Source organism: Carlito syrichta, unplaced genomic scaffold, assembly GCF_000164805.1.
Source record: "Carlito syrichta isolate Samal-C Ts95f unplaced genomic scaffold, Tarsius_syrichta-2.0.1 Scaffold288072, whole genome shotgun sequence".
Lineage (NCBI taxonomy): Eukaryota > Metazoa > Chordata > Mammalia > Primates > Tarsiidae > Carlito > Carlito syrichta.
In genome coordinates, this window is record NW_007232168.1 from 293794 (window position 1) to 320508 (window position 26715).

At 37.0% G+C, this 26715-nt stretch overlaps 1 protein-coding gene across 1 annotated transcript; it reads right to left on the reverse strand.

The window, feature by feature from the left end:
* Positions 1 to 1388: 1388 nt before the first annotated feature.
* On the reverse strand, positions 1389 to 23017 carry TYR (tyrosinase). The gene is made up of 3 exons (XM_008053329.1): positions 21706 to 23017; positions 1874 to 2090; positions 1389 to 1393 (listed from the first exon to the last, which is right to left on the reverse strand). The coding sequence occupies exons 1-3, from the start codon at positions 22522 to 22524 to the stop codon at positions 1389 to 1391; spliced, it is 1041 nt and encodes a 346-aa protein (XP_008051520.1). The 5' UTR covers positions 22525 to 23017.
* Between the last annotated feature and the right edge of the window lie 3698 nt (positions 23018 to 26715).

Consider the following 26715-nt stretch of genomic DNA (forward strand, 5'->3'; position numbering starts at 1 on the left):
TTACAAAGGAGAGGAAGGATTGTCTACATGGTAAGGTGCCATAGGATTTAGGAGGTGGGATGTTGTGTTAAATTTTGAGTTGTCTGCCTTGTCACACTCCGGCCCTGTATGCCTTCCCAAACTTCCTGTTAAATTTGTGACTTGAGTGTTTTTATTTTATTTTGTATTTGTTTGCCAACTTTTTTCCCTAATACAAATCAGGGTAAATGGAATGTGTTTCATGACTGGAACAACTATGAGCAGAGAAGAATAAACATGTTGAATAAAAGATGCAAGCAAGATGGAGACATTTGCAGGAGACTAACTAGAAGTTATAAAGGACTTTGAGAAGAAATGTCTGATAAAGAAAAGAAATCTTGGAGAAATAGGATGAAGTCTTGGCGACATATGAGGACTGACAATTAAGTTCATGAACGCATCCTAGAAAAAGTGATGAATAACTCATTGCTGAATATCACTACAGTCACCTTTGAAGTACTTCCCTTGGGAAGCTATGCACTGACACCAGTGCCTTGTCTACCTGTCAATGCAATTTTGGAACACTTTTTCTGGAATGGCCATCAGAGCTGTCATTGTATTACACTTGATGTCATGAATGTCATCAAAATGTCTTCCTTTTAATATTTTCTTTATCTTTGGTAAAGAAAATGTCATTGGAGGCTAGATCAGGTAAGTGGTGAGGGTGTTATAGTACATTTATTTGTTTACTGGCTAAAAACTCCCTTATGGACAGTGTTGTATGAACTGGTGGATTGTTGTGATGCAAGAGCTCCTTCAGGACCACTTTTGCTCACACCTTTCTCATGCCAAGATTTTCAGCTAACTTTCCTGACCATTTCTCTACTGAGATTTATTTGGTCTACTATGCTTCTCACAGTCAGCCTATGATTTTGAAGCGTAATTGGACAAATTTTTGCAATGTTTTTGTCAGTTCTACTTGTTACTGACCATCCTGACCCTTCTTCATCAGTGACTCTTTCTCTTCCCTTAGAAAAACTTTTACTCCACTTGTACACTGCTGCTTTCTTCATGGCATTATCCCCATAAATGTGGACTAACATATCTCTGATTTCACTTCCACTCTTGCCAAGTTTAACAAGAAAGCTAATGTTTGCTCATTGCTCAAATTCAAACTCTGACATGCTTATAACAGCTCTGATGGCTATTCCAGACAGTTTCATAATTGCTTTGACCAATGAACTAGGCAGTGGCATCAGTGCATAGCTGCCCAAGGGGAGTACTTTGAAGATGACAGTAGTTTTATTCATCAATGAGGTAGTTCTTCTAGGATGAGTTCTCGAATTTAATTGTCAGACCACATATGAGTTGCATTCTTATTATGGTTGAAAGAATGGATATAACACAAAAAACCCACTGTCTAGAATATTTTAAGCTAAAGAGAAAAAAAGAACACTAGAATTTAGAAAAAGATCAGCTGTCCATGGTTCTATATCTATAATTTCACAATATAAAAAACTCTAAATATGGAGTTAATTTGTTTTGCACCAATACTCTTTTAGTGAAAAGATCTCTTTATTCACCATTAGGCTGGTGAATATTCCCAAGGTGGGCATATTCATACATTTCACTGAAGCCTTCTGGGTGCAAGGGATCCTTTGCCTCAATCTTCCAAGCAGCTGGGATTACAGGTGCAAGCCACCATGCCCAGTTCCTGAAGCATTGCTAATGTGCTGGATTATGATGTGCTGTCCAGAGTCTGCTAAGGTTATTATCAATATAGGTGTATACAACATATCCTTACTCAGCTCAGAAAATTCTCAATTCTCAAAAAACTCTGGACCCAGGATTTTGGATAACAGATTATAAATGTGAACTCAGAAAGAAAAAAGCAAGTGAGTAAAAACAAGATTACCTTCCAGTGTATTTCTAAAGCTGAAATTGGCAGCTTTATCCATGGGACCAGATTCATACTGGGTCAAACTTAGGCAAAATTCCACATCAGCTGAAGAAGGGAGCCTTGGAGTCCTGGCTTTGTCATGGTTTCCAGGGTTGCGCAGTAATGGTCCCTCAGGAGTTCCATTGCATAAAGTCTGACGGCTGTTGTACTCCTCCAGTCGGCTACAGACAATCTGTACAAAACACTTTCATGTTAAAGAGAGTGTCATCAACTCTGAGTCAAGAGAAGGTAGAAGGGTTGGAACTCCTGATTATCCCCTTTATAAAGTTATAATTATTATATTAATACAGTCATGCATTGCTTAACAACGGAATGTGTTTTGAGAAATGTGTTGTCAAGCAATTTTGTCATTGTGCAAACATCCTTAAATGTACTTCCGCAAACCTGGGCTTATGGCTTCTAGACTAAAAACCTGTACAGCATGTCACTGTACTGAATATTGTAGGCAATTATAACACAATGGTATTTGCAAATCTAAGCAATTAAACATAGAAAAGGTACAGTAAAAATAAAAAATGGACATCAGTATATATTAGGCACAATGAATGGAGCTTGCAAGACTAGAAGTTGCTTTTGATGAGTCACTGAGTGGTAAGCAAATGTGAAGGCCTGGGACATTACTATACACTACTGTGGACTTTAAAACACTTAGGCTACACTAAATTTATAAAAATATTTTTCTTTCTTTAGTAATAAATTAACCTTAGCCTACTGTGACTTTTTTACCTAATTAACTTTTTATTTTTTTAAAAACTTTGACTCTTTTGTAATAATACTTAGCTTAAAACTCAAGCACATTGTGGAAGTGTAAACATATTTTCTTTTATTATATACTTATTCTACAAGCTTTTCCCTAATTAAAATTTTTTTAATCATTTTTACTTTTAAAAAATTCTGTTAAAAATTAAAACACAAACATACACAGTATCCTAGGCCTACATGGGGTCAGAATCATCAATATCATTATCTTCCACCTGTGCATCTTGTCCCACTGGAAGGTGGCAATAACACACATGGAGCTGTCATTTCCTATGACCTTAATGCCTTCTTCTGGAATAACTCCTGAAGAACCTGCCTGAGGCTGTTTTATAGCTAACTTTTTTTATATAAATAAAAGGAGTATACTCTAAAATAACAATAAAAGTATAGTAAGTAAATACATAAATCAGAAACTTGATTATTATCATTATCAAGTATTATCTACTGCACATAATTGTATGTGCTAGACTTTTACATGATTTGCAGCTCACTAGATTTATTTACACCAGCATCACCACAAACATATGAGCAATGTGTTTGCACTATGATATTATGTCTACTACAATGTTACCAGGTGATAGAAATTTTTCAACTCCATAATAATCTTATGGGACCACTGTTATATATACAGTCTGTCATTGATCACAGTGTTGTTATGTGGTCCATGACTGTATTTTAAAGAATTTTATTGAAGGAAGCAGTTTTCTGAAGGCTGCTGAATAATCCATGAAAGCTAAAACCTAAACCAGGGTTATAGTCTTGTATCTATCAGTTAAGAAATGACTTAAACTGCTAAGGCCTCAACTTTCAAATGATAATAACACAAACTACTTCATATAATTTTATAAATATTTGATAAGACCATGAATTCAATAAATATTTATAAAACCCCTATCATATGTCAAGCACTGAGTCAGGTGCTGAAGCTGGGGTTGATAACCATAGAGACAGTCAACACTGTGACTATAAATCCCATGGCATGTGGTGTGGTCAAGAGTAAATGTTCAATAGGTAGTAGTGCCACAATATTAATCCATATTAAATTCAGAATGCCAAGAACTGGAAATAATTCTACTTTGTGCTTTTTCCATAAAATTTCCCATTAGTAATGTCTTTTTTTTCTTGATGTGCAGAACAACACTTTTCTAAAGCATAGCAATTTCTATGACCCTTTAATTTAGATAGAACCAGGGTGATTTTCTTTGCAGAATCATCATCTTAAAATAATCATTTCTCACTTTTTTAAGTTATAAAGATGTGGGGTACAATTCAGGGTTAGGTATATAAACATTGATCCTGCAGGTACCCTTGCTGATGAGGTATGCCCCTCTCCCCTAGCAGTTTTCCTCAACAGCCAATCCCACCCTCCTCCCCTGACACTTTTCCACTACTGCCAATCACTATCTTATAGCATTATAATTATTCAAGGTCAGCTTATGAGTGAGAACATATGGAACTCAGTTCTTTGTTTCTGTGATAAATCACTGAGTATGATTGACTCCTAATCTACCCAAGTTGCTACAAAGTGCATGTATTTGTCCTTCTTTATGGGTGCTTAATATTCCATTGTTTATAGGTACCACATTTTTATAAATCCAGTTCAGCTTCGATGGGCAACATGGTTGGTTCCATGTTTTTGCTATTGTGAATAGAGCTGCAACAAACATACGTGTGCAGATATCTTATTCATAGAATAATTTGAGTTCCTCTGGGTATATTCCCAATAGGTGAATTGCTAGTTCATATGGAAGGTCAATTTCTAGTTCTTTCAGAAATTGCCACAATGTCTTCCAAAGAGGTTGTACTAGTCTGCATTCCCACCAGCTGTGTAGAAGTGTTCCTTTTTCTCTACATCTCACCAGCATCTGTTGTTTTCTTAATTAATGATGGCCATTCTTACAGGGGTTAGGTGGTATCTCAAAGTGGCTTTGATTTGCATTTCTCTGATGATGAGTGAGGCTGACTACTTTTGCGTGTGTCTGTTGGCTATCCATATATCTTCTTTTGAGAAGTGTCGATTCATGTCTTTTGCCCACTTTTTATAGGGGCTGTTTGTTTTTTTCCTTTTAGTGCATTTGAGTTCCTTGTAGATCCTAGATGCCTTTGTCAGGTATACAGTTGGCAGATATTTTTTTCCCATTCTGTGGGCTGTCTCTCTGCTCTCTTGATGGTTTCTTTTGCAGAAGCTCATTAATTTGATGAGGTTCCGTTGTCTATCTTATTTCTTAAGGTATTGGCCTTTAGGGTTCTGAATAGGAATTGGTTCCCAGTTCCAATTTCCATAAGGGTGTCTCCTGCATTTTCTAAGATTATTATAGTATGAAGTTGTAATTACGTTTAGGTCTGATCCATTTAGAGTTAATTTTTGTGTATGGTGATAGGTAGGGGTCCTGTTTCAATCTTCTGCATGTGGTCAGTCAGTATTCCCAGCACCATTTGGTGAATAGGTTCTCCTCTCCCCAGTGGTTGTTGTTGTTGTTGGAGGCTTTGTCAAAGATGAGTTGGTGGAAGAATTGAGGCTTTGCCTCTGGAATATCTATCCTGTTCCATTGGTCTATGTGCCTGTTTTTGTACCAATACTAGGCTGTTTTGATTACCATAGCCTTATAGTAAAGTTTGAAATCAGGAAGTGTGATATTTCCTACTTTGTTTCTTTTGCTAAGGATTGTTTTGTTTGTGGTCATTTATGTTTCCATATGAATTTCTGTATTGTCATTTCCAGGTCTGAGAAGAATGATGTTGGTAACTTAATGGGTATTGCGTTGAATCTGTAGATTGCCTTTGGTAGGATAGACATCTTAACCATGTTGATTCTTCCATGATTCCATGAGCATGGAATAATCCATTTGTTTCTGTCCTCTTGGATTTTTTTAAGCAGTGTTTTGTAATTCTCATTGTAAAGATCTTTCACTTCTCTAGTTAGGAAGATGCTGAGGTATTTCATTTTTTTAGTGGCTATTGTGATGGGATCATGTTTTTTATTTGGGTCTCTGCCTACTTGTGGTTGGTGTATAGGAATGCAACTGTCTTTTGCACATTTATTTTGTACCCTGAGACTTTGCTGAAGTCCTTTATCAGTGCAAGCAGGTTTTTGACAGATTCTCTTGGATTTTCAAGGTATAGGATCATATCATCAGCAAAGAGGGATAACTGGACTTCCTCTTTTCCTATTTGAATACCCCTGATTTCCTTCTGTTGTCTAATTGCCTGATCTAGGATTTCCAGCACAATATTGAACAAGAGGGTGAGAGTGGGCTGCCTTGTCTTGTTTCAGTTTTCAGAGGAAATGTTTCTAGTTTCTCTCCATTTAGCAATATGTTAACTGTGAGTTTGTCGTAGATGGTGCTTACTATTTTTAGGTATCTTCCTTCTATACATAGGTGTTTGAGGGTTTTATCAAGAAGGGAGGCTGGATTTTATCAAAAGCTTTTTCTGCATCTCATGAGATAATCATGTGGTTCTTGTTTTTACATCTGTTGATGTATTTAATTACATTTATGGTCTTGCAAATGTTGAACCAGCCCTGCATCCTGGGGATGAAGCCTACTTGGTCATGGTGGATGGTTTTTGAAATATGTTTTTGGATCTGATTTGCTGGAATCTTGTTAAGGATTTTTGCATCTATGTTCATAAGGGATATTGGCCTGAAGTTCTTTTTCTTCATTGGATCTTTACCCGTTTTGGGTATCAGTGTGATGTTTACTTCATAAAATGATTTTGGAAGAATTCCATCTTTCTCAATTGTCTAGAATACTTTTAGTAGGATTGGTATCAGTTCTTCCTTGTATGTTTTGTAGAATTCTGCTAGAAAGCCATTCGGTCCAGGGTTTTTTTTAGTAGGTAGTTTTTGTATTACAGAGTCAAATTTCTGGGTTGTTTTTAGTCTATTCAGTGTCTCAGTGTCTTCTTGTTTTAGCCTGGGGAGGTTGTGTGATGTCAGAAAGTCCTCCATTTCATCTAGGTTTTCAAGTTTGTTTCCATATGTGTACATAGTAATCTCTCATAATCTTTTGTATTTCTTCAGGGTCACTTGTGATTTGATCTTTTCTATTTCTGATTGTGTTTTTGGACTTTTTCTCTCTTTTTCTTGGTCATTCTGGTTAGGGACTCATCAATCTTGTTAATTCTTTCAAAGAACCAGCTTTTTGTTTTGTTGATGTTTTCTATGGTATTTTTGTCTTCTATGTCCCATATTTGGGCTCTTATTTTTGTGATTTGGATTATTCTGCTAAAGTGGGGTTTTGGTGATCTCCTTCCAGCTCTCTTAGGTGATTTGTTAGGCTCTCCATCTTTCTATTTTCTTGATGTGTGCTCATAGAAATATAAATTCCCCTCTGAGAACTGATTTCATGGCATCCCAGAGGTTTTGGTAAGATGTTTCTTCATTTTCATTTTTTTCCAGGAATCTTTCAATTTCTTCTCTGATTTCAGTGCTGACCTATTCATTGTTCAACATCATGCTGTCCATATCTTTGTGGACCCTGGGGAAATGTTGTTTGTTTTGGTATTTATTTTTATTACACTGTGGTCTAATAATGTGCATGGCAAGATTTCAACCATATGGTACTTGTTTATGCTTTATTTATGGCTAAGGATGTGATCAATCTTGGAGTATGTTCCATGTGGTTATGAGTAGAATGTATATCTCTGGTTGTTGGGTGGAATAATCTGTAGTTATCTACTAAGTCCATTTGGTCAAATGTCAAACTTCGTTTCTGGATCTCCTTGTTGATTTTTTGCCTCAATGATATATCTAGGGCTGTCAGTGGGGTATTCAAGTCTCCTGCTATAATAGTGTTAGAGTCTGTATTTTTTTAGTTTATTTAGTAGTTGCTTCATAAATGCTGGTGCTCCTGTGTTGGGTGCATATATGTTTAGGATGGATATTTTTTGTTGATGGATTGAACCTTTTATCATTATATAGTGTCATTTTGCATCTTTTAAAATTTTTGATAGCTTAAAGGTTGTTTTGTCTGATATTAAGATCGCAACCCCTGCCTTCCTTTGTGATTCATTTGCCTGAGAACTCATTTTCCATTCTTTAACTTTGAGTCTATGTGCACCCCTTGTCGTGAGATGAGTCTCCTGGAAGCAGCAAATACTGGGGTCATGGTTTCTTATCCAGTCTGCCATTCTGTGTCTTTTCAGTGGTGCATTTAGTCCATTCACATTCAGGTTGATTATTGGAATGTGATTGCTTATGCCTGTCATGAGGTTCTTATAAAGTTTTTTCTTTGTTTGCTTATTTTCTTTTGGCTTTGGGGTTAATGTATGCATGTGTTTTCAAGTTTCTTATTGCACTGTATTCTCTATTGATTCTGTGCTCTGCTATTCTCTTGGAAAGTGTGTGGTGATTCTTTTTTTTCCCTTTTTTTCTGTGCTTAATACCTTTTTAAGTGTCTCCTATAGAGCTGGTCTGGAAGCTACATAATCTCTTGGAGATTTGATGTCTGGGAAGGATTTTAATTCTGTATCACTAATGAAGCTGAGCTTGGCTGGATAGGAAATTCTTGGTTGAAATTGTTTTTCTTTGAGGACTTTGAATATAGGTCTCCAGTACCTTCTTGCTTGTAGTGTTTCTGCCGATAAGTCTGCTGCTATTCTGATTGGTTTTCTCCAGTAGGTACTCTGATGTTTCTCTCTTGCTGACTTTAGGATTTTTTCTTTTGTGCCTACTTTGTGTAGGCAAATTACTATGTGTCTAGGCATTGGTCTTCTCATTTGATGTCTTGTGGGATTTCTCTGTATCTCTTGTGATTGGCTGGTCACATCTCTGGTGAGATGGGGAAAATTTTCTTGGATTTCCTCCTGGAATACTTGTTCCAAGTTGTTCTCATTTTCCCTTTCTTCTTCAGAGATACCAATTGGCATAGGTTTGGCCTCTTGATATAATCACACATCTCTTATAGGCTTTGTTCTTTCTTTCTGAGTCTTCTTTCTATGTTTTTTATAGATCAGGATGATTCCATGTTCTGGCCTTCGAGTTCTGAGATTATTTCTTCAGCTAGATTAATTCTGCTTCCCATGCTTGTCATCTTGTTATTTATTTCCTGGATGAAACTTTTTATTGCCAGAATCTCTGTTACAAGTTCTTTCAGTGTTGCATCTTGTCTTTCTTGAGTCTTATTCACTCTTTCCAAGCATTCCCTGATCCCTGTTGTATTCTGGGGCCAGTAGTTGGTGACTTCCATTGTTTGGAGACCAAGGTCTGATTTCTCAGGAGTTTTGCCTTTGGTAGACTTGGAATTGCCTGAGGTCTTCCTTTGACTTTTCCTCATCTGTGACAGATCTCTTATTTTTTTTCTTTAGTTCTGTTACTCAGTATCAGTGGAAGAAGCTTTCCCTTCTGATGGTTGCTCAGTTCTCTATTCTTCCCTGATCCAGGCTCTGGATTTGTTCTATTTTGAAATAGGATGGTGGATGGGAAGTTTTGCTATCTCTTGTAGTTTTTGAAATCCAAGTAAAGTTGGGGATGGGGTGCTAGGAGTCAGACACTACTTGCAAATTAAAATGTTCACTTATTGTGGTATGTTTTTCCTGAGATCCAGTCACTACCACCACTCTATATGATGATACAAAGCAGAAACCAACCCAAACTACAAAATAATCTGCAATAACAAGGCGAGATAAAACAAACCACAACAACAGAAAAACCCCAAGAAAACTAAACCAACACACACACATGCCTAGTACAAAGTGAATAGAGAAGAAAGACAAAAAGACCAAAGGGGGGAGAATAAGGAAAAATAAAAATGAGAAAAAAAGGGGGGGATTCAGCTGGATCCCTCACACATATGTTGACACACACCTTAACTTACAAAAAATGAATATACAAAAACTCCCAGAAGAACAAAAGAGCAAAAACCAACAACAACATAAAAAGATGAATATTCAATCATTCACATAAATACATAAACAGAGAATGACAAATAAAAGCAGAAAGAAAAGTTAAAAAATTTTAGGAGGGGATGCAGGTCAAAGTCTCATATACACATTCATGTACAAAGGAAAAATATTTTAAAAATAGATGAACTAACAAACAGAAACATTTTTTAATTAAATACTAATTGAAAATTAAAAAAAAACAAAAACAAAAACACAGAGCAAAACAGAAAACAGAAACAAAGACCAAAAAACCTGTCCTCTTGTGGCAGGCTCTATAATTGCTTCTCTAATCAGATCTCTCCTTCAGAGCTACCTCTTTCACTCTCACCTCAGGGAATGAAGCAGGGAGGGAGAAGGGACAGTGGAGATGGGTGGGACTGCAGTCCTCCCCTCCCACTCTCGTATGGTCAGGGAGATATCTGTTGGGGATGTGCAGGATAGTCTCTTCCCCAAGCATGTATTCTCACCAGGTTGCCCCAGCCAGGTCTATCCTGGAATGGTGTTCTATTGTGACTGATGTCCAGGTTCTGTCTGGGTTTGTTCTTCTAAGTTGTGGCCTAGCTGTGTGGGCCTGACGTTCAGAGCATTGCTGGGGAGCAGGGGGTTTGAATCAGCCCCGGACTCACCACTGATCTCTTTAGAGTTCTTCCTTGTCCTTTTCTGGCCACACCCTTTGTCCCACAGCTGGATCACGGTAGGAGGTGGGGTGCCTGGACTCAGCACTCTTCTGGTTCCTCTGAAGTTTGTGCTCTCAGGATATTTCCTCTGGACCATGATCCGGCCCTGAGTAGTTGATCTGCCATTCACAGAAATTGGATCTCTGGGCTCCGTCCGCAGCCCCTTCCAGTGCCTTGTTAGTTTTCTCTCCTACTTCAATGATAAGGGAGCACTTGGGGCAATAGTTTGTCAGTGTGGCAAGTTGGAGACTGGGGGAGGGGGGAGCTGAGCAGAGCAATACAAATCTAAGCCTGGAAAATGGCTGCGGTGGGCGGCTCTTCACCAAGCATGTATTCCTCTCTCCAGATTCCCCTGATGGTCTCTCTTCAATAATCAAATCCTGTGCTCCAGCGTGTCTGGTATGCCAGGTGATGGTGTGCATTGGGTGCCAGGTGCTGGGAATCAGCTGGATTCAGTAGACTTTTCTCAGGCATGTTCCTGAAGGCAGCAGATGTTTCTGCTGCAATCTTGGGAGCTGTGCTGTAATTTCAGGGTGGTGGGGGCTTGCAGTCACCCTCAGAGGGGAACCGGAGTGCATGCAGCTGAGTATCCCCTCAGATGGACTTTCATGCTCCCACCATTACCTGTCTACTCACACTTTTCACTTGCCTCCATGGAGGTTTTTACAGCCTGACCTGTCGGCCACCAACTTAAGCTCTGTCCTCAATTTCTTACGTTTTTGCAAGAAAAAGTTTTAAGCACACATGATGTGGGCATGCATTGATTCACTCAAATCACATAGCAATATGTTCCACCTTTATAAGAAAGATGAGATTCAGAGAAGGTAAGTGACATTTCCCAGGTTACATGGAAATTAAACAGAAGTGTTGTCACTCCAAAACAAGTTTTCTGACTCCATTTCATATATTTATAACTAGACTCATAGACTCATTCAAGTTTTTTAAAAGGAAGCTACTAGGTTAAAGTAAAAAACAGATTCGAGTCCTGTATCTAGCTTGTGACTAGCTCTGGATATGAAATGTCTTTAATTTAACATAAACTGTTATAACCTGGTCAAATCATTTAGGGAAGAGAGAAGTGACTTTACATATTGCCCTTTTAAATATAACCATACTTCAGGAAGTGATGCCTTGTGGAGGAAAGTTTCACTAAAAATAATAACTAATATTAAATAAGCACATTAAATGACAAACACTGGAATATGTGATTTAGTTGTGTGGCAGAACAGAGCTGTGTCTACTTTCTCTGTGTATTGGGTTCTTCTCATTCAGTTCCTAGCATAGATGGTTTTTTTTTTTTTCTTTGAGTTGGAGTCTCACTCTGTCACCCAGACTGGAGTGCAAGTGGCTGCTCCCGGCCACTGCAGCCTCGACCTGCTGGGCTCCGGCGATCCTTCCACCTCAGCCTTCCGAGTAGCTGGACTTACAGGCATGCGCTACCACGCCCGGCTGATTTTTAAAATTTATTGTAGAGATGAAGTCTCGCTGCAGAGGCGGGTCTCGAACCCGCGGGCTCAGGCAATCCATTCACCTCAGCCTCCCAAAGGCGCGGGATTACAGGCTGAGCCACCGAGCCCGGCTTGGATGGGTTTTTTAACATGTGATGTCATAAGACGCAAGCCACTTTAAAGTGATTCCCTGTGCTGAAGAGTACAAGGCTCTGAGACAAACCAGGCCCTGGAAACCTTCAGGTAAATTGACAGTCCAAGTGCAGTAGCCCAAAATGAAAATGAAACTTGTTTAAGTATAGAAATCATTCACAAAAAGAAATTAATTTTGGTACTTGGTGGTGAAAAAGAAAGAATCACGAAAACCTAACTAAAGAATGACTTTGGAATATCCATCGAAGACAGATAATACTGACTACAAGTTTCTGAGGTAACAGTAAAAAGAAAACCTGTTTAATTCTGTGAACTGTAATGGTGATAGCTAAATATAAAATTAGATACTTTCTGGTAAGAAATTAAGTTAGTAAGTTGGTAACTTCCAGCCACAATAAATGTCCAAGCTCTAAAATGACCCTTATATCCCTCCTGATGCAGCAACCTTGTGGCCTCTCTGATCTTGTGCTGAATATTGTTATTGTGCCCGACTATTCAGCCTTTATCCTTCCACACCTAGATCTGTGTTCCGGAAAGTTGAGTTTTAGGGATTGTAATAACTGGCTCCCTAGACCTTTAGCTTCCTTTGTGTTTGGTTGTTGGGAGTTCAGAGGACAAGAGGAATGAGTATGGGCTACTAATAAAATTGAGATTCACTATTGTCAAGTATTTATACCACATCAACTGGCAAGTCAGAATCATCCCTCTCTACTTTCCCACTCCCCGCTGAGAACAGTTGTTAAACATTCGCTGCACATCACTGATTTCTACTTTACCTGTGAACTTAGCACTTTGTAATACACTACATATCCATTTCTTTATTTTATGTATTACTTTACTGTCTGACCTACACACACTTCTGAGCCCCACTCCACTAAAAGGTGAGTTACTTAAAATGCTCAATAAGGTGCTAATATTTTTTAATGAATGAATAAAGCAATATAGTGTGCATATTTAATCTTCATAACTATGCTTATAGATTGTAAGCTTCATAAAAATAAGAACTGCATTTATCTTGTTCACTTTGTATTCTCATGTTGTAGTATGGTGCTTGACACATGGTAGACATTTAAAAATTCTGGTGTGTAATGCAATAACAATAAATCAATAATTCTATGAGATGAGTTCTTTTGTTATCTCCCTCTTATAAATGAGAAAACAGGCTATGGAGGTTAAATGACTTCATCAAACATACACAGTTTATAAAACTGGGAGAGTGAATACTTGAATAAAGACTGTCTGATTAAGGACTCAAATCTTAAAAACAAACAAATAAACAAACAAAAAACACTGTCTTAAATGAAACTTCCATTTCTTTACTACTCATTCACACACAAAGACACTCCAGTGAGTTTCCGCTTTCATCTTTTTACCAATGACTTTGTTGCAAAACTGCAAAGACTCCATATTCTAAAAGCCAAATATCCCTGCCAGTCCTCATTTTAACACAGCATTGGGCGCAGTTGGCCATTTCCACCTTCACAAAGCACATCCCTCTATCTATTGGTTTCTATAACCACATTCTTTTTGTTGTTGTTTTTTTTTTTTGTCTGTCTCTCTGGCTGTTACTTTTTGGTGTTCTATTGACCCTTCTTCATATATCTTACCTGTAAATATTACAATGTCCTAGGCAGGATTGGCTCTGTAATTTGTAGCACCTACAGAAAAATGAAAATGTGGAACCCTGATAGGAGGTAGGGGAATCAATATCCAGTTTCCATGGGCTCACTATCTCAGTCTACAGTGAATAGTTGGCTCCCTAGGGATGGAAGCCTCCATACTAAAATGTGTTTTGGTAGGTGGGTGTATTAGTCAGCTTGGGCTTCCATAGCAAAATACCACAGACAGAGTGGCTTAAACAACAGACATTTATTTTCTCACAGTTCCAAGATCAAATTATCTGGTGTAGTTTCTCATTCTGGCTTGCAGATGGCACTTTTCTCTGAGTCTTTACATGGTCTCTTCTCTGTGTGTATGAAGATAAAGGGAGAATGAGCTCTGTGTCCTCTCTCTTCTTGTGCGGACACTAGTACTATAGGCTTAGAGTCCCACCCTCATGACTTTATTTAATCTTAATTACCTCCTTAAAGGTCCTGTCTTCAAATACAGTCACTTTGGGCTTCAACCCGTACATTTTGAGTGGGACACAATTCAGTCCATAACACTGGGTGAGAGGCCCATGAGCAATCACCTGTTAACCATCCTAAGGTGCTGCCACTCCCAGCAGGGAGGGCCTCTGTTTTGCCCTGAACCATTACATACTGAGGCCTACACTCAACCTCAACCTTCCTCTGGTTTGCACCAAGGCTTCTACCATGGACAAAGAATGACAGTGGAATCTCATTCTTTCCTCCTACCAGCAACCCTGGGCAGAGTGGTGGGGAAGAAGAGACTGGATGGGAGGCTGGGGCCAGGAGATGGGGAGAGGTAGATGAGATTCAACTCTGTAGGGCAAAGAATCTGTCCTAAGGAGGCAGAGGGACTGCAGGAACAGAGACAAATAGCTAAGTGTATTGCTCCATTATCCCTCTGACTTTACTTATAAAACATATATTCAAAATAAGGTTATCCAGAATTTCAAGACTAAGATCATAGCTAAAAACAAACACAAAGTTAACTCAAAAGACTCTGACTCTAAATGCAAAGACGTTTCAGAAATTCTTTACCAAGTTATTTTACTTGTAGTTTCACTTTTATGTAGGCAAAATAACAAACTGTGATAAAAATATATGACTAAAAATACCTCTTAAGACAAATATAAAATAAAAATTCTAAGTGATTAAAAACATCATATCACAATTTAATTGTCATATGTTTTCATTTTTTCCTCAGTGGCATATAAATTAATGCAGCACTTAAAATCAATACCTTAGATTTAATGAACAGAGTAATTAACTAAACACTGAGACATAAATCCTAAGCAAAAGAAGAAGTGCAGGAGAGCCCATCCTGCTATCAATGACTATTTCCCACAGATACATGCTTCCACCGGAGGCTGTGGCCACTGAGGAGATAACATTGTTCTTTAGCCAAGTTAAACTTTATTTATTAAACAATAATTATTACCTCTCTTATAGGAATTAAACCTTCATGAGGACAATTTTTTTTGTGTTTATACTTTTGTTTATTTCTTTATTCTCAGAATCTAGAATAGCGTGTAGCACTCTGTAGACACTCAATAAATACTTGTTAGATAAATTAACAAAATCAATGAATAAGTCACTGAATCTCGTACAACAAATATGTGTTGAGTGCCCATTTTCTCTAGTTGTTATATATCAACCTCTCCCACAGAATATAATTCTAAAAGCCATTTTTCTTAAACATATATTGGGTCCTTTATTCTGTCCTTGGCCACAAAGAAGGTATCTCTGTGTACATTAAAAAATTTTTCTTTTTATTTTAAAGATGTGGGATACAATTCAGGGTAAGGTATACAAATGTTCATTATGCAGGTACCCTTGTTGATGTGGTGTGTCCCCCTCTCCTAGCAGTTTCTCTTTTCTAACTAAAATTTTCACAACTACTCTGTGTATTTATATGCTTTTAGCCCTATTTTAATGATGAGGATGTTGAGCCTGAGTATGGAAGAGTACAAAGGCTACTGGATATAAAGCTCTATGCCATGATTCAGAATTTTCAGAGCAATAGACAAGGCACACGAAATAATATTTTAGGGGTGAAAAGCCTTCCTGATCGACAGTGTGCATCACAGTTGAAATTAATCAAGACTATTTTATTGGTCTCCTGACCCAGTGATTCTGCAATCTATAAACATGTAAAAACCAATTAAGTCATCAAATAGAATTGAATGTGCACTAGCCGCTAGGGATGACTGCCACTGTGTTAGGAAGAAATACTTAGAGAAGTTATTCGCAACTTTTAGTCACTAAGACATAATTTATGAATTGAAACATTGTATAGTAGAAAGAAATTGGGCTCTAGAAATTCAGCTAGATGTGGACTTAAGTTCTTGTTCATTTACTTATTAGCAATGTGACAGTGAACATGTTTTTTAAACTGGCTAAGTCTCAATTTCTTTAACTGTAACATGATGTAATATATGAAAATAAACCATTCAACAAACAATTCCTGGCAACAAATGTCAGTTGCTAGCTTTCCTTATACTTCATAATATAACATTCCTTATCCTTTTAACCATGTATAATTGAGAACTAGAACTGCTGAACCAGAGCACTAAAACACAGGGCTCCTGAAGCTATATTCACTACATTTATTACTGCCTATTAATGGCTTAGACATGGTTGAATAAAACTAACCTAACTTTTGCATTGAATGTAATGTGTTGAATCCTTTATAATTTTGATTAACTAGACACCACAGCAGGCACATAGACAAAATCATTTTCATTCCTCTTTGAATAATACACCTTCTCAGGATATTTTCAAAAGATCCTGCTGCCTAAAAGACTCCCACAGCAGACTCGGTTAAATTAGAGAGGTTTGAATAAAACTATTTTTGCTCAAATGCCAACTGCCAAGTGACTAAGTGTTCAAATGACTGGGGTATTAGTAACAAGCAGAAAAATCTGCCCTGGTTCCAGAAATAATTTGCAAAACTTAACTCCAAACCATCGTCTTTATATTTGCTACAGAAGAGGAGGCAGGCTAGGAGAAACTGTTAGATAATGATGATGGTAGTCAGAAAGATATAGTTCCGATATTAACCCTATTAGTTACATGACCCTAGGCAAGCTGCTCAAGTTCTTTGAGAATCAAGTTAGTAAAGGGGAATTATAATAACGAATCAAGGAACAGGTAATCTAACATATGTAAAGCACTTTGTATAGTGCCAGGTATAAAGTGTTTAATAATGACAATTATTATAATTATTATTGAATAAAAGACCATTGGAATGACCACCAAATTCTCTTTTAACTCTGAGGCCATGATACTGTTTGAATATTCATTATTATAATATTTAACTTTTATATACAATTTAAAAATATAATTATTCTTTCTACACGTGAAACTCAAACAATGGCAATCATTTTACATAAACTGACCATTTTACATAAACATATTATATTAGGACCCATCACAGTAATATTTTAAGCTATATTATTCTAGTTTTAGAGACTAAAATAGCCTCAGAATAAGTAACTTGCTTAAGGTCTTATAACTAAGTAAGTTACATAAGTCTACTCAAATTCATACTGATGTGACCCAAAAGATTAAACTCTGTTTACTATATTATTCTACTTTTTTATTATATTTAGTCCTATTATTAACAAAACATACAAACATATATGGCAATTGTACCTAAAAATGAGGTCGACAATTCTAAATAACTTGTCCAGTGTAATCTGGTAAGTGGTAGAGGTAGAATTTGAGCCCAGGTCTTCAAACAACAGCATGGTTCTTTGTGTATTTTAACTCAGTTAATTTATAGTATATGCTAGGGGAAAAAAAATCAGGTGTCCCAAGTTAAAAAAAGGCGGGGGGATAGAAAGAAGAAACAGATGTATTAACAGGGAAGGTGAGCCTAAATCATGTTCTCTTACACATAAGCAAATAGCAATAAATTGCCTGCTATTAAAAGATTTTAGGAGCAAAGGTTTCGTTATGGCATGAGAGATTTATCTGGAAAAAAATGTAAACCATATGACATTCCACAGAATTTTTCTCATAAAGAAAAAAGAAAAGCTGTTATTTCACTGAGCTGTTGTCATGGTTACCTAAAACCCATGACTCTCTGCTGAAATGTGATTTTTTTTCTTCCAACTGTTTGCTTCCATGTGATGTGCTTTTCACCTGATGAGTGAATTCCCTGGCCACAACTTGCTCACATCTATCAGTTAGGAAATGTTTTTGCCTCTTTATTTCAATTCATCATGACAACTATTTCTGAATTTTTTTCTTTTTAAAGGCTAGCTTATCTGTTGGTTGTATAAAATTTGATCTAATTGTGTTGAGCATAGGTAGTTTGTACTTAAATATTATTAAGCAACTCCACACCTCCAAATCTAATGAACTATTTTCATTGCAGACAAACATAGCTTCTACTTTAAAAGCTTTGGACATTAAAAAAATAAGTAAATAAATGAACAAACAAATAATATGCATAAATTATGAATGTAAGGTTTTTAAGCAAACTAACACTGACTACCTAATTTTTAATATACTATTTTATTTAGTAGAACACTCTGCCAGGTAAATATTATTAATGTCATTTAAATAACACTCTGCTATGTTGCGATTTGCTTGATCTTCTTTATACACATATATAGAACTGCCAGACAGAACTTCACAAAATGTGTTAAGTATGAATTTGAGTAAGTGACTGCTGTTAGCATTGTTGAATCCTTGCCACTGGGGATCTAGTGCTACAAAAACGTAGAAATCCACCAGCATAGAGTTTAATTTTTAACCTATGATAGCACTGGATCTAACATTTCTTTGATGTTAAATTTTTTTAAATTCAGCATGCATTTATTAAGCCTGTTTTATGTATATCATAGTCCTGCACTCTGTGGATACAAAAATATTTAGAAATGGTTTGTGACTTGGAGTAGCTGACAATCTGGTAGACACAGACAGGTTTTAAAATTATTACACATAATTACACATAATCTGTGCGAGGTATAACGATGGCACAAAGGGGAGAAGGTCAATTCTACCTGAGTAAGGAAGGTGGACCAATAAAAGTCTAATAAAATATTTTCATTATGACATTAAAATGATTACATCACTTTGTCCACCCATGTAGTCTGGGAAAGTGAATTTTAAGAATGTCAAAAGCAACTACCTGTCAAATTATAGTACATCCAGAAATTAGTGGTTTATTCAACCTCTTCTGAGCCTAACTGGCTTCTTATAAATAAGGAGCAAGATGGTTGCCACTTGGCTCAGTTTTCAGATGCATGACCTTGGATAAATCATGCTACCATTTTAGGACTCTCTATTGTCTTTTATAAAATGCCGCACTAGACTAGATACCATTGACTGTCTCTCAGGTTAGAGTTAATACATGCTATCAAATCTCTAAAACTTCCATTTCTGGGTCAAGTAAAAGATATTTAAAACCAATAAAAAAAATCCATGAAAGCTTTTGTATGAAAGAGGCTATCAGCCTAGCTAATTTGGAAGGTATTAATGAACTCACTTCATCTGGAAGCTATTCGATTTTATTTCACAGAAAATAGACTATTTCTTAATCTGAGTGTTCAGTTCAGACAAAAGCATTTAAATTAGTGGTGTGTTTATTACAGAAGCTGTGTTTTTGTAATGTGAAAGTGAATAGATACCAAAACAATCTCTATATTCATTAAAACAGTGATTCTCAGCGCTGGCTACACATTAGAATCACTTGAGAAGGTTTTAAAAATACAGACACCTGAACTTTACACCACAACACCAGAATCTGAATTTCTGGCAAGATGTTGGGGGGTGGTTAAACCCATGTGACAGTTTATTGATTGATTGATTTTTTTAAACTGAGCACCATAGGTGATTTTGACACTGAGAATCGCTGAATTAAATCAATATAAGCAACCAGTCTTAATTTTTGAAGGATTCTGTAACCAGAGAGGATGTGTGAAGGAATGGGAATAGCCCACGTGAGTTGGTTTTGATTGTCGCCTCTGCCATCGGTAACCCCTTGATTATCAGTAGGTGAACAGCAAATGTTCAATCATTTCATCTTCTTTAGTGAGAGTGTGGTTTGCTCATTTTTCTTTAGTGTCTTCCTCCACTCCATTTCCTCATTTTGTTTTAAAAAGACTGCCCAGTTTTACATAGCACTTTAATCATAGAACAAGGTTGAAGTTAATATTTTAACAATTTCAATTCAGCGCTTATTAGACCCAAAAGTTTTTCTCTAGATAATAATAAAATTAACCACAATTATAAAAAAAGGAAAAAAAAACTTCTGTTCAATAATTAATAAATATGTAGGAAAACTCATGTACATATAATTCTGGATGTCATCTGGTGGTATATACCTCATTCAATTAAATGTAAATTTATTTTTATCTATTAAGAATAAATGTAGATGTTGCTGCTTTTTAAATATATTTTTTATTTTAATGGTTTTAGAAGTACAAATGAGTTTTGGTTACATGACTGCTTTGTATAGTGGAAAAGTCTGAGCTTTAAGTGTACCTGCCACCTCCATTAGTGTACATAGTATTTGATCGATAATTTATCATTCCTCCCCACTTTCCATCCTCCCGCTTCTGAGTCTCCAATGTCCTGTATGCCATTCTATATGCCTTTGCAGACCCTTGGTTTAGCTCTCACTTATAAGTGAGATCATGCGATATTGTAGCTGTCTTTGGCAATTTAGACAATGCTCCAGTCTTTCAGGATCAAGTGAAGCTATCTAGTTAAGGAAAGCATTAAAAGTGACTGAAAAATCCCACGTCCAAGCTTGGCAGTATTTTAAGCAGTAACAGAGGATGTGAGAGCTAGACAGGAGTTTGCACTTTATAGATTATGATAGGCGGTCGGAATGCTCATTGAAATCAATTGTTTTCAAGAATATTTTTTTCTAGGCTTTTCTGCACAAAGATATTCATTATTCTTACTAAATGGTTGACATTTAATGTCACCAGAAATTATACAGTGGACATTAGTCCGTGAACTTAAATTGGCTCCTTTTGGAAGGTATGTGAACTTGGTGGGGAAAAGTCATTCACATTTCACAACTGCAGAATGTGAGGCACTGAGTGCCATTTCCTATCCCATTCACATGCTGGACTTAATTCCATAAAGTGTTGCTAGTTAAAGTGCTCCATTAGAAATTCTTGGATGACACACAGAAAAACGTTCCTTTCACGTATATGATTTTACAATGATAAATAAACACATATTACTTGGATTACCTTTTTCCCCTAATCCAGAATGAAAAATTCAGAATAGAAAAAATAAGAATTCAATTTCAAAACAGTAATACCTTATAAGATTCTCAAGCATTTGGAAAGAAAACTAATTACTTATGCAGCCTAAAGAAAATGCGAGACAGAACAGGCCTAATCCTTTTATCTAATGATTCCACAGCAGTCACATCTTTGGAAATGGTATAGAGTGCTCATGCAGCCAGACTATTCGAGAACAACATCATTTGTGTTGCTTACTAGCTATGTGATTTTATGCAAGTTACCTAATACCTTTATTGCTTTAAAATGGGGAAAGGTTAATAAGAGTATTCAATGAGTTAATGCACAAAAACACTTGCAGCAGGGTTCACACATGCTAGATGCTCACCGAATATTAACTGTTTTCATTACCTATTTTGAGTATAAGGATATTTATATATTTTTAAAAATGAAGATATAATCCAATAGGTATTCCCCAAACATTCCTGATGCTAACAATCACTACAGACATTCAGGAAATTGTGCCTCATCAGGACCCTTTCCTGGGAAGACTCTGATCAAGGGGTCTGGGATAGGGCCAGAGAGTTGCATTTTTTAACTTTTGCAACATATTAATTTTATTGTGAATAAATAAAAATTTTATTATTCAGAAACACTAGTCTGGATCATTTGTTTGTTTGATCATTTAAATGTGCATTTATTCATTCATTCACAAAATACATAGTGAGCTGTTGCCATTTGCTAGGCATCATACTAGGTGCTGAAAAATACCATTATGATTCAGGTACTTTGTTCACTGCTGTTTAGAAACCTAGTGGAGGATATTAGACAAATAATCGCACAAATATCTAAAGTGTGCTCTAAAGGAAGCATGCAAGGTGTGTACATCGAGAGCTTTTAACAGGGGACTTTTTCTTTTTTATCCTGAGCAGGCAAGGTCAGAAGGGAACTTTATAAAGACCTGCCCAAGGAGGCAGTTGCTAAAGCATCTTTCTGCTCCGACATTGTTTGTCCAGCACATCTTACCTGCCATGAGGAGAAGAAAGATGCTGGGCTGAGGAGGTTAGGGTTTGCTGGGTGGTGACCTCCCATGTATTCATCTGTGCAAATGTCACAGCTTTCTGCATCTCTCCAGTCCCAATATGGAACAGTGAAGTTTTCATCCCCCGTCAGCATCTGGATTTCTTGCTCCCACCGCAACAAGAAGAGCCTATGCCAAGGCAGGAAACCTGGTGCTTCGTGGGCAAAATCAATGTCTCTCCAGATCTCAGATCCTCCGAGCAGTGTGTCCCTTGACACATAATAGTGCATCCAGACAAAGAGGTCATACATGCTGATGTTGCTAAACATAGGTGTTGATCCATTATTCATTTGGCCATAGGAGCCTGTGGGGATGACATAGTCTGGGCTGATAGTATGTTTCGCTAAAGTGAGGTAGGCAAGAAATTTGTCCTTCTCTGGAACGCTCAAATCGAAGATGTTTCTTCTTACCAAGAGGCGTCTATTTGTGCAGTTTGGTCCCCAAAACCCAAACTTACAGTTTCCACAGTTGAATCCCATGAAGTTGCCAGAGCACTGGCAGGTCCTATTATAAAAGACAGATGGCCAAGACTCTCGGTCATCCACCCCAGTGAAGGGGAATTGAGGCCCAAGTGGTGCGTTGGACAGAAGGATGTTCTGACAGAAACCCCTGCCTGAAAGCTGGCCACAGGGACTCCCATCACCCGTCCATGGCGGGCAGCATTCCTTCTCCATCAGGTTCTTGGAGGAGACACAGGCTCTAGGGAAATGGCCGGCGGAGGTCTGGAAACTCCACAGCAGGCAGTATAATACAACCAGGAGCATTCTTCCTCTAGCCCTCACAAGTCTGCTGGAGCTGGTTAATCAGAGCCACAGACTTCTCTTTCCAGCTCTCCCTACAGTGACTATCACATGTCTTGGCTGAGACCTATATAATGCCACTCCCACTTCCAGCATCAAACACTTTCAGCCTTTATCTTAAGCTTTCATCTTCTGAAAAGCACATGACTAACTTTTTGTTGGAGTTGGCATGTGTCCTACTAGTAGGATAGGCCTATGTGAAGTGAAAAACACTGTTTGCCAGCAATAGTTTAAGTCTTATTGTTAGAATATTAACAATGAGATTAATAATTATAATGTCCGACCTAAGCAAATTCAGTTAATTAACTAAAACTTAATGATGATTTGAATTTGCAAATGAGAAATAGTGTCAGGCATAGAGCTTCTATTATTAAGAAAGGTCAGAAAGTATTGGCGATTATGGGTTCAAAGCAGTTATTCTCAGAGACCATATATAGGCTACAACAATTGTAGAACTAGGGAAAAATTTTCTCAGAGCCCAGAGATTATTTCTTGTCTATGATTATATTTCAGCTTGCTTACTTTATACAAAGTATCCAGAAAAAAAATCTTCCTAATACTTCCCCCTGTTTGTCTTGATGCTTTTCTGTCTATTCCTAAGGATAGTTTCTATTGACAGCTGGGTGGTCTGCTTCATGTGGGGATATTCCACTCCAGAAAGCTCTCTTTCTCTTCCTTCCTTTTCCTCACCCCTTTAATGCTGTATTCACGTTGTTTTACTTTATAAGTTCTGGAAACTAGGGATTTTTTTTTAATTGTAATGTGGCTTTTGTAAAGAAATTCTCAATTTAGTCAGTGAATTAATAAGGAGAAATATATTCATTCAGCAAATATTTTTGATCATCTCAATTCTTTTAGAATTTTTTCTCTGTATATATAGTGAGTTAGGGAAATTGAAATGCATTGTATTTTTAAATAAGATGTAACTACTTATGTTAGTTTTTAAGTCAGTAATTAAGATGGTAAGTACATCAAACTGTCAAAGGAGGAATGTATTTGTGAACTGAGGATATTAGAAAGGATTGCATAGTTCAGGAATAGTATGCAAGTGTTACTAAGGGAGTACCCCTTGAGTAATACCTCAATGGGTGGACATAAGTTGGACAAACAAATGAGAATGGAGACAACACTTGAGGAAGGGAGATGTGTAGATGTGGGAGGTACATTTCATCTGCTGAGTTGGAGCATTAGATTCAGATAGACCTCCCCATATCATAGAAAATTAAACCTGGGACCAACTCATGGAGGGGCTTATAGATTTTTTAAGTGGTTTGAATTAAGGTGAGCCCTCTTGTAAGCTGGAGAATGACGATAGTCAAATCAAAGCTCCCCCTCTAAAGCTTCCATCTTTATCCTGCTCCACACTTGAGGTTGGTAGTCCCCTAAACTTAAAGAACAAGGGAAAGAAAGTGAAAACCTGGAGGAAATCATCAGTGTTTGGACCCTTAACTGAGGGATTCTAGGGGAAGCCATCACTATCTTGGTGATGCTGGAATGTCAGCCTACTCTGCTTTCTTCTCTTTTTGCTGGAATTTGTCTCGTTATTTTAAAAACATCAAGGCTCCTCCATACAACTTTTGTGAGACTTAGAGCAGCCTTTTCAGGGAGATGGAGCATTGTGTGGGTGAAGAGGAAGAGAAGTTTCCATGGAAATGCTGCTGTCTCTGACTGAGATCAGGAAGTCATCACATGATCTCCACAAGGAGGCTTAATCTTTTCTCTCCTTTCAGAGTCACAAAGAGATTAACACAGGGCTTCTTGTCCCTGGGGAGTCTTGGTTCTGTACCGCTTGTAACCACATGTGGGCTTTTGCAATTCTTTTCCATCTACTTGCAGGCAGAATTCAACTTCTCGAGTTCAATTTAATTAAGAATTTTGCCTTGCACTTGCCCCCCATCAAGCCTCAGAGTGAAATAATTTAGAAAGTCTCCACCGTGCTCTTGAAGAGCTTTTGTGTCTGCTCTGCCAAGTCTATTTTTCACAATCTTCAGAACCTGCTTAGAGGAATGATGAAAATGTACACTGTCCTATTAATTAACAGAGTTGATTTTCTTAAATTGGCAGACCACTCTATTTGTCTCCAACATTGGTCACTATTTCCTCTGACCTATGTGTAGCTGTCGTATTGGCGGTCCTGGTTTCCTAAATCTGAACTCCTCTTAGATTGGCTCCTCCCTGACTTTAGATGCACATTCCTTAGGTGTCTCCCTGTTTGGGGATTTCAAAGTACTCTTTCCTATTTGGGAGGATTATTGTATGACCCGCATGAAGTTAATGCAATACTCTATACTCTAAAATTAGGGCTTCAGTAAATACTTTGCAAGCATATGATGAGAGATGGGGACTCTACAGTAAGCACAAAAAAGAAGTCTCTACTGCCATGAAGGATGTAGTCTATCAAAGTAATATTTTAATTTTAGTAATTTTAAATAATATTTCAACTATATATTTTTAAATTGCCTTTTTTGGGATTACATTACTTTTTAAGTTACTATAAAAGAAAATTAAATAGAGAAATTAGGGAAGATGGCAGCAGAACCTATGTAGGCTCATGAGGGATCATCAAGGGCAGATTTTTGGGAGAAGTAACATTTCAAGTGACATCTGAAGGATTAGTAGAAGTCTGTTTGGTGAAAAGAACAGTTGGAGTGTGAGCTTTTCAAACACAGGGAATACCATATTCAAAGGCTCTGAAGTGAAAGTAGCATGGTCTATTTTTTTAAATTTAATTTTTATTTCAATGGTTGTAGGGATACAAATATTTTTTGTTACAGATGTAATGTATAGTGAAAAAGAACTCTGGGCTTTAAGTGTAATCTCCTGCCTTTCTTGTGCAATTGTACCCAAGGGTGATTTTTCACCCCTACTTCTCTTTCCACCTTCCCCCTTCTGAGTCTTCAATATTCATTATACCATTTTTATACACCTACACAGTTCGCTAGTTTAACTCCCACTTATAAGTGAGAATATGTAACTTTTGGTTTTCCATTCTTGCATCACTTGACTTAGGATGATGGTCTCTAATTCTGTCCATGCTGTTGCAAAAGATATTATTTCATTTCTTTTCATGGCTGAATAGTATCCCATATATAATGGAATACACACACACACACACACACACACACACACACACTTATATAGACACACATACACACCACATTTTCATCATCCACTGATCAGTTGATGGACATTTAGATTGATTCCACGTTCTTGCTACTGTGAATTGTGTAACAAACATACGAGTACAGTTGTCCTTTTTGTATAATGACTTCAGTTCCTTTGGGTAGATATCAACTAGTGGGATTGCTGAACCAAATTGTAGATCTAATTTTAGTTCTTGGAAAGATCTTCATACTGATTTCCATAGAGGTTGTATTAATTTACATTCTCATAGTGTGTGAACATTCTGTTTTAACGCATCCATACCAACATCTATTGTTTTTAGATATTTTGATAATGGCCATTCTGATTGATGTAAGGTGGTATCTCATGATTTTAATTGTAATTTCCCTGGTGATTAGCGATGTGAATTTTTTCATATGTTTGCTGGTCATTTGTATATCTTCTTTTGAGACATGGTGGTTCATGTCACATGCCCACTTTCTAATGGGGTTTTTTATTTTTTGTTTTTGCTGATTTGTTTGAGTTTTTTGTAGATTCTGAATATTAGTCCTTTGTCAGATGTATAGTTTGTAATATTTTCTCCCATGCCTATTTACTCTATTGATTATTTCTTTTGCCATGCAGAAGACTTTTAGTTTAATTAATCCCCATTTATTTATTTTTATTTTAGTTGCATTTACTTTTCAGAACTTACCCATAAATTCTTTGCTTAGACCAATACCCAAAAGCATTTTTTCTAGGTTTTCTTCTATGATTTTTATGATTTCAGTTTCGACATTTAAGTCTTTAATCTATCTTGAGTAAATTTTTTGTGTATGGGGAGAGATAGGGATCAAGTTTTATTTTTCTGCACTTAGCTATCCAATTTTTTAAGCACCATTTGTTGACTAAGGTGTCCTTTTTTTGGTGTATGCTTTTGTCTATTATGTCAAAGTCTAAGAATATACTTAATCAAGGAGGTTAAAGGTCTCTATAAGGACAACTACATTACACTGATGACAGAAACTGCAGATGTCACAAACAAATGGAAAA

Coding starts and splice junctions, on each gene's coding strand:
- TYR (XM_008053329.1), bottom strand. CDS start 22,524: ATGCTCCTGGTTGTATTATACTGCCTGCTGTGGAGTTTCCAGACCTCC. Junction 2,091..21,705: donor CTTTCTTCTCCTCATGGCAG/GTAAGATGTGCT, acceptor TGTTTTGTACAG/ATTGTCTGTAGCCGACTGGA.